The sequence below is a fragment of the Serpula lacrymans genome, assembly GCF_000218685.1.
Source record: "Serpula lacrymans var. lacrymans S7.9 unplaced genomic scaffold SERLAscaffold_13, whole genome shotgun sequence".
Lineage (NCBI taxonomy): Eukaryota > Fungi > Basidiomycota > Agaricomycetes > Boletales > Serpulaceae > Serpula > Serpula lacrymans.
Genome location: NW_006763302.1, coordinates 1,421,714 through 1,434,023, shown reverse-complemented (window position 1 = coordinate 1,434,023; position 12,310 = coordinate 1,421,714). Strand labels below are relative to the sequence as shown.

General features: G+C 43.5%; 2 protein-coding genes across 2 annotated transcripts; one reads left to right on the top strand and one right to left on the bottom strand.

The window, feature by feature from the left end:
• Nucleotides 1-8,056: 8,056 nt before the first annotated feature.
• SERLADRAFT_340682 (uncharacterized protein) lies at nucleotides 8,057-8,275 on the top strand (the record flags this gene model as incomplete). The annotated part of the gene is made up of 1 exon (XM_007322762.1): nucleotides 8,057-8,275. A coding segment is annotated over one exon (219 nt), but the record flags the coding sequence as incomplete, so codon positions are not given.
• A 1,570-nt stretch (nucleotides 8,276-9,845) lies between these two features.
• On the bottom strand, nucleotides 9,846-11,129 carry SERLADRAFT_442237 (uncharacterized protein; the record flags this gene model as incomplete). The annotated part of the gene is made up of 3 exons (XM_007322761.1): nucleotides 9,846-10,233; nucleotides 10,280-10,805; nucleotides 10,832-11,129. The coding sequence occupies 3 exons, from the start codon at nucleotides 11,127-11,129 to the stop codon at nucleotides 9,846-9,848; spliced, it is 1,212 nt and encodes a 403-aa protein (XP_007322823.1).
• Between the last annotated feature and the right edge of the window lie 1,181 nt (nucleotides 11,130-12,310).

Below are 12,310 nucleotides of genomic sequence, written 5' to 3'. Positions count from 1 at the left end.
TATAGTACTATCAGAGCTATAATAGCATAAATAGTATTGCCTCTGCTATATAGCCAAAGTTTTTTTCCTGGTGAGAGTTTCACCTACAAAGAGGAAATTATTCTTACATCCCTCCCGTCTCATCCCTGATAGAAGAAAACATCCTCATTGAAAGATCTACTTCTCCAGACATCTCCAACTTGAAAAGTAATTATACCACTAGCTCACAGGTGGAAAGAGACCTAGATGAAGAAGAGAATATTTTTTGGTTTACTTCTACAGATTGGAGCGATGAGTTTGATTACAGTTCAAATTAAATAAACCCTTTTCATCTTTCAACGTGTTTTCTGAATACCGCAACCCAAAGCCACTGATTGAACCAGAGATGCCTCCTAGACATACACAACCTCTACCACCTCAATATCCACCTCCCCCTCCTATCCCACTGGAATCCTCATCCATGTCTAACCCCACCAGACAATTACACAGCAAAGTAACTCTTGCAGCCAAACCCTTTGAATTTAAAAGAGAGAAGGAACAACTTATAGCATGGCACAAAGCACTTCAGTTATCCTTGACTGCCTACACATCCTACTTTCCAGATGAGAAAACAAAGCTCATATACCTCCTGTCCAAAATCAGTGACCAAGGAATATCAGCAGTAAAAGCTTGGAAAGAGAACATTCTTACTAAAGCTCTTGACACAACTACCCCTGTATGGCTGACTCTCTCAACCATCCTGACCAATCTTGCTCAAGTATAATTTAAACAAAAGGTTACAAGTGGTAAACAAAAAGTATACAAACAGGAGAATAAATACTGCAACAAATTCTTCAGCCATTTTACAATGCTCATGGACAAAGCTGGAAATTGTGAGGAATCAATTTTTTCTCATTGCATTCCCATCATCCAACTCATTCCCCATCACTCCTCTCGCCCTTGGACTAGAAATCACAGCCGGCACATTATTACTCTTATCTTTTTTCTTTTTATTTTCCCTTCATACTCACATCCTATTGTACTTACAACGAAGAAGAACTGTCATAGACCCTTGAGAAGATATCCAAATGGCATAGCAACAACCTAATGCTATGTCCGGGAATACTTTTGAGAGATATTAATCAGTGATGTAGGCTATGACTTAGTGCCTTCTCATGGGCTTACTGATGCAGCCAATTGTACATCTCTTACCAAGACTCTCTCTCACATGATTAGTAAATAAGATAGATTGAACCACTTCCCCTTTTTTTCTTATTGGTTGACTATTCAGTCAGGCCACTCTTGTACTTTTCTTTCTTTCTAGCCTGACCACTACTATTCAGTATATAAAAAGTAGATATTCCCTGTATTATTCTTTAGTTCAATATTAGTTTGGATTCACGCTTATACAGATACTCTTCAGCTCTCATACTCTGATCTATTGCCTTTTATCAAGAACTTGGCCAGGCATCCAGAAAAACCTACCAAAGACGTTCTCTGAATGGAAAACACAAGCTTATGCATGGTAGGCAAGAAGAGAAGAGTTTTAATTAGATGGAAGATGAAAAAGAGAAGTCACGCAGCCGTCAAGACCTATATTTCATGCAGTTGTTGAGGCCTATCTACAAACAACAGATATATATGTACCAACATGTGCAACAGCAGCAGCAGCCATAGCAGATGGTGAAACCTCAGACAAATCAGTATGCAAAAAGGTTTGAGGATGAACCTCAGCAAAGTGTATTCCCCAGACAAGGTGTACCTATGGGCATGGACCAACAGAGCCTGTTTGGGTTATGTTATGGATGCAGTCAACCAGGCCACATTGCAAGGAACTGCCCGCTGAAGAAGGTTGCAGCTAGAGAAGCAACCACAACACAGGAGGAGTGTTATGATGACACATTTTTGGACCTTTAATTTTTATTCTCCACTTTAACCTTTTACCGTAGTTTTCACACTCCGTGCCATGCGGCACTTTCCCTTTTTGTTCAAGCTCCTCTTTCTTGCGCAGCACTGCCTTTATTCTTATTTTAGCTACAAGTCTCTCACACAGTGGAGCTAGTCACATGGGCTGCGCCCTCTGACATCATCAGCTGCTGCTTTTATCAACTGTATAGTACACATGTACAAATAGCTTGTAGTAGTATAAATACCCCAATAGATCAAGGAGACTCCTCAGCAAGTCCTTCTGTTGTATCCTCACAACTAACTTGTTAAAACCTAAGGGATGATCCCTTTCTTATCTCTCTACTCTTTGCTTGTTCTAGTTGTGCGCCAGAGTAACTAACTCTTGGTTGTTACAAGGAGACAAAAAGAAAGGAATTTCTCAAGGGTCAGGAGTAAGCACGGACTCTCTGACTGGTAAGCATGGTGTCAATAATGAGAACTGGTGTTAGAAAACTGCACACAAAAACAAACTAACAAATATTCCTCCCAGATTCCACAGAACTTGTGTATGGGATTTTCCTCCTAGAATGGTGGGTGATCTGGTTGTTCATGGTTTGGTATGTATAATGGTCCTTCAAGTAAAACCCAGAGATATATGGGTGTGGGTTTTGAGGAGGAGGGATAGTTGGAAGATAGATGATAGAGGCTTTTTGACAAGTATGGATAAGCACTAACTTGCTAATTGTAGCACAAGGTAGATTTGAGAATGACGTAGTGATAAGGTTCCTAGTGATAGCAGACTCCTAACGCACAGACTGTAGTGCTCAGAAGGACTCTAATCAAAGGGGATAACAATAACTTCAGAAGTGGTGAGTAACAATAACAGCAGTTAATAGTAGTAGCAGTGGGAAGTGTTGTGACCACACTGGATCACAAGTAGCAGTAAGGACTGGACTTGAGATTAGAGAAGAAGTCTGGATTGGATTTTTGTTTTTACAAGATAGAATACAGGGGTTTATATAGTAAAGGAAAGAAAGGCTATGCATGATATAGCTGTGCAAAAAGAATAAGAAAGAACATGAAGGAAGGAATATACACTGACAAATCCTGCATAGGTAGTACAGGATAAGATCGTCAAAATAAGGAAAAGGAAGTGATAGAGCAATAAATGCTGTGTAAGTAATGTCACAGGTTTGTACAGCCCTAAAATAAAGTCTAATAACAGAAAGAGAGCAAGAAAATCATGAAGTCATGGGAAGATGCAGTAAAAAAAAGGGTAAAGCAAAAAAATGTCAGTATCAACACAGTTCCTTTATTGTCAGTCAGGCATTCTAAAAAAATATGTGTCCATAAAAATGATTCAAAAATCAAAATTAATTGCACTATAAATGAATGTTCTGCTGAAAAAAAGGAACTGGAGCCACCAGTCCACCACCTAGTCCACATCCGGGGTAGTTCCAATTTGGAACAGGTGAGTCCCAGGCAGTGTGTGGTAGGTGTACCCAAGTGAATGGGACAGCAATGTACATAGGCAATGCAAGGGGATAAACCTTCTCCAGCTTGAAAACTACCCACCTACGCTCCAACCAGGCAAGATGAGTGACCAATGATTTGATGGTATACAATGGAAGATTGACGTCATGAAGATGGACCTGTTGCCCAAATTGGACTGGTTGCCAGGGCTTTGCTGATATTAGCAGTGGCATGTGGTGGTCAACAGATTTAGCAATGGAAGCAGATGGAGAGTGGTGACATCAGATGTGGTGAAGGGGCAAGGAAAATAAGTAGGAGGAGCAAAGAGGTGACAAAAAAGTGGCAAAGATAAAGGAAAGAAGAGGGCTCATGGTGGGGCTAGGTAAAGAAGGGGGAGTAAGGGAAACAACACAAGTGAGGGTGCAATACAATGTGCAACTAGTGGCGATGCAAAAATTTGCCAAAATGCCAAAAGTACTGAATGGAAAGTAAAGGTGAGCGCAACTTGATTGCCTAATAGAGGTGGGTGTGGATCAGCCACAAGTTCAAAAAAGACAATATTAATTACTATTCCACATGGCACTGTGCCTGTGTGGTGCAAAGGTGAGTCTTTTGAATATTTGCTTTGTTATTCATTATTAACACCTGTTCATGCTACCAATCAACTTTGGTGCATGATAATGCCACACATGTCAGTGCGGTGCCCCTGAGTGGACTTTTATAGAGTTCACTGGTGCTATTTTGCACACATGCAACTGTGATGTGTGCAGTAGCTACCAACACCATTTTGGCAAGGGTGGCTACTCTGGTAGCCCATCCCACTATTGTGCAAGAGAAGAGCATGAAGCTCACTTCAACAACTGTCATCACATACTGGAAGAGACATGTAACAATCTCGAGGATGCAGAGGCAAAGGCAAAGGCACAGGTTTCTGCACTGGAGAAGCAGGAGATCACTCTGACCATGCAGGCACAGGCATCTGCTATAACAGTAACAATGCCTGCTCCTGCCCCAATGCTCGCACTGGCTGCACCACCAGCCCAGCCCCTCCATATCAACCGCCTAGCATAGTGTCATACAAGGGGAAGGGCAAAGCGGGTGCTGAGCCCGAGCCCACAGCTGAGGAGACGGCCACCCCTACTCAAGTAGGGCTGTCATCCAAAATAATGAGACAGTGCCAGTAGGCAAGTTCTGGAACTCCATAGCGTCTCCTCCTGGGGACCACTATGCCGGGGACCTCAAGGAGGATGACAAATAGGACAAGTACTTCCAATGTGCTCTCCCCAGCCTCCATATTAGGGGTGGAATGTTCATCAAACACCTGGACAAGGGATGCGTGATCCTGTACCAGGGGTTGTGGGAGATGAAGCTTGCTGGGAGCCAAGGCTGCCCTTGAGCAGTGCCTGCCTCCCTTTGGGCGCATTTCCGTAGGGGAGAGGGAGTACACCATCAAAGAGATGGATAACATCTTCCATGCCGTGCAAAAGAAAGGTTCCTGGGCACAATATAAGCGGGCTAAAGCCCTTGTGGCCGAGGTACAAAAATATGCAAAATTGGGACAAATGCCCTACACGCACAAATGGGTGTTGGCCAACTGTAAAATGCCCAAGTGGATTAAGGACAAGGATTAACCCCAGCAAAAGGCAGCAAGCCTTAAAAATGCGTATCCGCTACCTTTGATTAGTCAGCTAGTGGACAATTTGGCTGGCGCCAGGATCCTAACAAAGATGGATCTCAGATGGGGATACAATAATGTACGAATCAAAGAAGAAGATGCTTGGAAGGCCGCGTTCACGTGCCACCGAGGATCTTTCGAACCCCTTGTTATGTTCTTTGGGTTGACCAATTCACCGGCGACCTTTCAGAGCATGATGAACAAGATCTTTGTGGATATGGAAAACTGTGTCGTCATTTACATTGACAATTTATTAATATTTACAAAGTCGGATGATGAGGCTGAGCATGACAAGATCATGCAAGAAGTTCTTCGCCGCTTACAGGAATGGGACCTATTCATCAAACCCAAAAAATGTAATTTTAAAGTGAAGGAAGTAGACTTCCTCGGTATGATCATAGGCCAGAACGGAATCAGGATGAACCCTGAGAAAGTTCAAGCTATTTTGGAATGGCCAGGACCTACTTGTGTCAAAGGAGTTAGGGCCTTTCTTGGCTTAGGCAATTTCTACCGAAGGTTTATTGAAAACTTCGCAAAAATCACGAGACCGTTGAACAATCTCACAAAAAAGGACATTGTCTGGCATTGGGGCGCCAAAGAACAAGAAGCTTTTGATAAGCTTAAACAGGCATTCACAACAGCGCCCATATTAGCATTTCCAGAATTAGATAAAGAGTTCCGGCTAGAAACCGACTCTTCTGATTTTGCTACTGGGGCTGTTCTATCAATCAAATGCCCTGACAATCTTTGGAGGCCTTGTGCCTATTTATTGCATAGTTTGTCGCCTACAGAGCGCAACTATCAAATTTACGACAAAGAGATGCTGGCCATCATTAGAGCTCTAGAGCACTGGCGGCACTACTTAGAAGGTGCTAGACACCAATTCAAAATTTGGACCGATCATAAAAACCTAGAGTACTTTATGACGGCCCGAGACTTGAACCAAAGACAGGCCCACTACGCGGTGTACTTGTCAAGGTTTAATTATAAATTAATTCATAAGCCTGGAAGCTCAATGGGGAAAGCAGATGCTTTATCCAGAAGAGAGGATCATCCCAACGGCATCAAAGATGACAACAAAGGTGTTACCTTGATAGATCAATCAAAGGTCGCCAATATTAGAATCGGGCAAGATTCCGATCTTGTAGAAGTCTTCAAGAAAGACATTTCCTCAGAAGAGAAGGCGCGCCTTGATGGCAATGAAAATTATTTATGGGAAGACGGGCTCTTCTATTTTAAAAGCAAAATTTATGTGCCTGAGTCCGCAAGAGTCAAGGCAATAGATAGACATCATGACACTCCAGTGGCTGGGCACCCTGGATGGCAACAAACAATGGAGTTGATCTCCAGAAATTACATGTGGCCTGGCATGGTCAAAGACGTACAGGAATACGTAAAATCCTGTCTAAGATGTGCCATGGCCAAGCACTCTCACCAACCGCCTGCCGGTAAACTCATGCTGAACCCGATACCAGCTGGACCCTGGCAGGATATATCGGTTGATTTCACGACGGATCTGCTCGAGTCAACGGGTATGACTCAGTAATGGTAGTAGTAGATTGCTTCTCCAAGGAAGTGGTTTTTATACCTACCAACAAAACCATTACCGCCGCCGGTACAGCAGATTTATTTAAAGATTTTGTATGGTCCATCCATGGGTTACCAGAGACGGTGATCTCCAATAGAGGACCGCAATTTGCTAGCAAATTTACGAAAGAATTATGCCGGATGCTGGGCATCAAACCTAAATTATCAACAGCATTCCATCCGCAAACTGATGGACAAATGGAGAGACTCAACCAGGAGTTGAAACAGTACCTCCGCATATTTATTAATGACAGGCAGACGGATTGGGCTAAGTGGCTGAAGATAGCCCAGTTCTCATACAATGTCAAACAGTTGTCGGCTACAGGAAAGGCACCATTCGAGGTTACTAGATCGTACCTCCCTAGAATGGGTGTAAAACCTGGCAAAAGCAAAAACGAGGCTGCTGGGAACATGGCAAAAGACATGAAATCTGTCTTAGATGAAACGCGCAAGGCGCTATTTAAAACTGCAGAGCAGATGAAAGACAGGGCAGAGCGTAGACGCTCTAAGGCCCCTGATTACAAGGTCGGTGACCTGGTCTGGTTAGACACCGACCATCTAAAATTAAAAGATCGGCAGTCCAGAAAACTGACCAAAAAATGGATTGGCCCTTACCGGATTAAGGAAGTCAAACCCAACGCAGTGGAGCTGGAACTCCCAAAACAAATGAGGGTAGTACCCACGGTCAATATTAGCCGTGTGAAACCCTACAAAGGACCGCTGCCTGGACAGCGTGTAGACCGGCCCGGACCGGTTGTAGTCACCCAGGAAGGTGAAGAAGATTTCAAGGTCAAATGAGTAGTAGACGCACGCTTGAAGCGTGGAAAATTAGAGTTCCTGGTCCTATAGAAGGGCTATGGAGACGAGGACAGAACGTGGGAACCAAAAACCCATCTGGAAAACTCCCGCGACACTGTTTGCGAATTTTATTCTAAGAATCCCTCAGCTCCCAGGAAGCTTAGAGGCATGGATTCAAAACTTTTTAATTCCCTTTTTCAACCTATGCCCGAAAATTTCACCATTACCTCCAACATTTGGTCTCGCCTGAAAGTCGAGCCTTAGAAGTGGGGTAGTGTTACGATAACACAATTTCCGGACATTTCCTTTCTTTTTATTCTCTGCTTCAACTCTATACTTTAAGTGCCATGCGGCATTTCCCCTTTCCCGCGCCGCGTTGCCTTTCTCTTATTTTTAGATTCAACTCTCTCACGCAGTGGAGCTGGCCATACGGGCTAGGCCCTATGACATCATCAGCCACTGCCTTCATCAACTGTATAGTACACATGTACAGACAAACCTGTAGTAGTATACCCCAATAGATCCAGAAGACTCCTCAGCGAGTCCTCCTGTTGTATACCAACTAACTCACTGCAGCCTAAGGGGTGACCACTCCCCAACTTCATCTTCTTTATAGTGTGTTCTGAGTGCGCCAGAGTAAATCACTCTTGGTTGTTACAGGGATATGAAAGGCAAAGAATCCCTAGACCAATTCCAGTCTATAATGTTGACGGCACTCTTAACCGAGACGGCAGTATTAAAGAATTCGTAGAACTATTAGTGGAGATTAATAACCACGCCAAAAGACTCCAACTGGCGGTTACCAACCTTGGAACTGATAGGATGTTTTTAGGCCACGAATGGTTAAAAAAGCACAATCCCACAATAGACTGGAACTCGTCAAAATTAGACTTCAACAGATGTCCATCAGACTGCAACATGATGGTAAGATTTTTCGATCCTGAAGAAGATTTTGAGACGTATTGCCCTGAGGTCAATCTTAAGGAGGGGGATACAATCATCCAATTCAATTTTTTTCTTAAATGTCAAAGACACATCCATTCCTGACGTAATGCATCATATCCGCGCTCACGGCACAACAGCCCAACAACTTGCTAAAGCAGCAGGAAAAGATCAAAAAACAGGAGGCTTTGAAGGAATAGTACCAAAACACCTTCATGACTTTAAAGATGTCTTTGATAAAAAGGAATTCAACGCCCTTCCTGAGAGAAGACAATGGGACCACGTGATTGAGCTGATACCAGGTGATCACACGATAGACTGTAAAGTTTATCCTTTAGCATTAGGAGAACAAGAACAGTTAGATGCATTCCTAAAAGAGAACTTAGACTCAGGATGCATCAGACCCAGTAAATCTCCAATTGCTTCTCCTTTCTTCTTTATCAAAAAGAAAGACGGTAAACTCCGACCCGTACAAGATTATTGAAAGTTAAACAAAATCACCATCAAAAACAGATATCCACTACCTCTGATTAATGAACTTGTAGACAAGCTCAGAGGCGCCAAATACTTCATAAAACTGGATATCAGATGGGGATACAATAACATTTGAACCAAGGAAGGAGACGAACACAAAGCTGCTTTCAAAACCAATCGTGGCTTGTTCAAACCGTTAGTTATGTACTTCAAATTCTTAGAGAACATCACCTATATCTAAAACCGGAAAAATGTGATTTTGAAGAAACAGAAACAGAATATCTGGGACTAATTATCTCGGAAAACAAAATCCGCATGGACCCGGTGAAAGTGAAAGGAATTCTAGATTGGCCGGAATGTACAACAAAGAAACAAGTACAAGCCTTTTTAGGATTTGTAAACTTCTATAGGAGATTTATTGAAGGATTTGGATTAATAGCAAAACCGCTTACTAAACTAACCGGTAAAGAAGAGTTTGTATGGGGTAAAGAACAAAAAGAAGCATTTGAAGAGATTAAAAAGAGAATCAGTTCAACCCCCGTATTAGCACTCCCGACCAATAATGGTCAATACCGAGTAGAAGCGGATAGTAGCAATTATATTCTAGGAGCTGTTACGCACGAAGTGCTTAACAAAGTCTGAGGATTTGTCGAGGTTTTATAAAGAGACTTATCTGAAGACAAGTTCGAGAGCGTAGTTCTGAGTGGAGGTTTTCCAATGAGAGTTGGTCTTCTTCTGAGTAGAAGTCTGATCTTGGGAGTCTAGCTTTGTAAGCGTAAACTGCGTAGAATCGTATTAGAGAATACTAATGCTTGTTACATGGTATTTATAATGAAAAGGAATTGGTGATAGGAGTTAGGTCCTATCTAGGGCAGGTCCGTCTGTTGAGGACTAAGTACTATAATAGGTACTGTGAATGCAAGAGGAACGGAAGTGTACGTGAAGGAAATGAGTCATCGGTCTGATGGTATAACCGATGAGTAAAAAGAAATGAGTAGTCCTTAAATGTCCAATAGAGATCGTAACATTACCCCCTTACTTGCTCCGAGTTTCACCAAAATTCGGTACCTTCGCCGTCCATATTGTAACTGTCATTGTAGCTGACATCTCCATGTAATCCTTCCATCAGGATCCTATCCTCGTCTTCCCTGCGCATGGGACACCAATTGAAACTATGTCCCGGTGCACGACGGTCACAGTCGGGACAATAGTAGGCTTCGCAATAGTATGTGCAATGATCACTCCAACCGCAGTTTTGGCAGTATGGAGCGTTGTTACGAACACCTTTGTGGTATCTTTGTTGGGTATTAGAAGAGGTGTCGGATTGGGGAGTGGTTGGATCATCATCTCCCAGGTCGTACGTTCCTGCATACAACTGATCAATCATGGCTGTGTCGTTGTCTACATTGATTGGGTTAGAGGGAGAGCCAGTTTCAGGCCTGTGCATTGCGCCAGGCGGACTGTCTTTCTTTCCCTTTGACATACAAGACTGCCGCTTCGATGGAGTTCTGGTGGTGGGGATCTGGAGTATCACCTCTTGCCGGCCGTGTCAGGCTCCTCGTTGGTTTGTCAGGCTCCGGGTTTGGGCGTTTGGCACTGGTTGAGGTGGAGATGATGGGGGAGATGGTGGTTTTGGGTTCGACCCAATGGAACGGGGACTGGAGTGGCTCGACTCTTGTGAGATCAGGCTGGTTGGGACGGTGGGAATATATTTTTCCTCCGACGGGATGGGTGGAGGTTGATGGGTGACAATGTGGTAAGTGCGCTCCGGGGTAACACTGGTCTGGTCTGGGTGCGACGGGGACCGGAGGGACAAACCGGGCGGAGGAGTACTCGTACAACCATCTCACTCTATCCGCGTGCGAGCTTTGTTTAGCAATGTCCTCCCGTCTGATTCCAAATATTCCTTTGCCAAGTCCATCTGCCCATTCAAGGAGCTCATCCTCAAGTGTTGTTCCAAAGACTCCAAAACTAACTTTTTCATCCAGAGTGCCCGACAGATACTCGAGTCCTGACTGTTGAGCTGCGAATGCTCACTTTCCAACGAATGTATTGAGTCTATGGCTTTTAGGAGTTCGTCAGCTACGAGGTCTATGGCAAGGAAGGTATGCATGGAAGAAAGAGCGTAATACGCATGGGGGCAGCGTTTTTCGGTCTCGTAAAAGAGATAGGTATAGATGACTTTTGCTGACATTAGCTCTATGGTATCAGTGACGTTGGCTTGGTTGTGTCGTTGCCCATGGGCAAAAGACACTCGTTCGTTGGCTAGCAGGTCGGCGTCGCTGGGTATCGAGTAGGTGGTGATAGGGAAGCCGGTGGAGTTAGAAGTGGACATGTTTTTGTGTTGAGAGACAGAGGCTTGTTGGAAGTGGGGTGATTGTCTCTTCAACGCAGCTTGTGGTCCTTCTTATAGGCTTCCAGTATCTCCACAGCATTGGTTAAGTGTTCTTCTGGTGTCGATGATGAGAATTGCTGTTAGAAAACCACACACAAAACAAACTAACACACAATCCTCCCAGATTCCACGGAACTTGTTTATGGGCTTTGCCTCCTAGAACAGTGGAGTGGTCTGGTTGTTCGTGGGGTGGTACGTATAAAGATCCTTCAAAGTAAAACCCAGAGATGTATGGGTGTGGGTTTTGAGGAGGAGGGATAGTTGGAATACAGAAAGATAGGGGGCTTTGTGGTGAGTATAGACAAGCACTGCCTTGCTAATTGTAGCACAAGGTAGGTTTGAGAACGACAAGGGTGACGAGGTGACGAGGTTCCCAGTGATAGCAGGCTCCTGATGCACAGACTGTAGTGCTCAGAAGAACTCTAATTGAAAGGGATGACAATGACTTGTTGGAAGTGACGGTGACAGCAATTAACAGTGGTAGCAGTGGGAAGTGTTGTGACCACACTGGATCACAAGTAGAAGAGTAGTGAACTTGAGATTAGAGAAGAAGTCTGGATTGGAGTTCTTTGTTGTTTTTACAAGGTAAAATACAGGGGTTTATATAGTGAAAAGAAAAGTAGGCTATACACAGTATAGCTGCGCAAAAAGAATGAGAAAGAACATGAAGGAAGGAATGTACGCTATCAAATCCTGCGTAGTTGCTACAGGATAAGATCATCAAAATAAGGGAAAGAAAGGGATAGAACAATGAATGCTGTGAGTAATGTCACAGGTTTGTACAGCCATAAAGTAAAGTCCAATAGCAAAAAGAGAGCAAGAAAATCATGATGTCATGGGAAGATGCAGTAAAAAAAGGGCAAGGCAAAACACTATCAGTATCAACACAGTTCCTTTATTGTCAGTCAGGCATTCTAAAAAAATATGTGTCCATAAAAATGATTCAAAAATCAAAAATAATTGCACTGTAAATGAATGTTCTGCTGAAGAAAAAGAAACTGGAGCCACCGGTCCACCACCTAGTCCAAATCCGACAGTTCCATGGCCTTACCAATGGACTGGTTGTGTTGGACCACCTGATCAAATGAGGGAGGGAGAGGAGTAGTTCCAATTTGGAACAA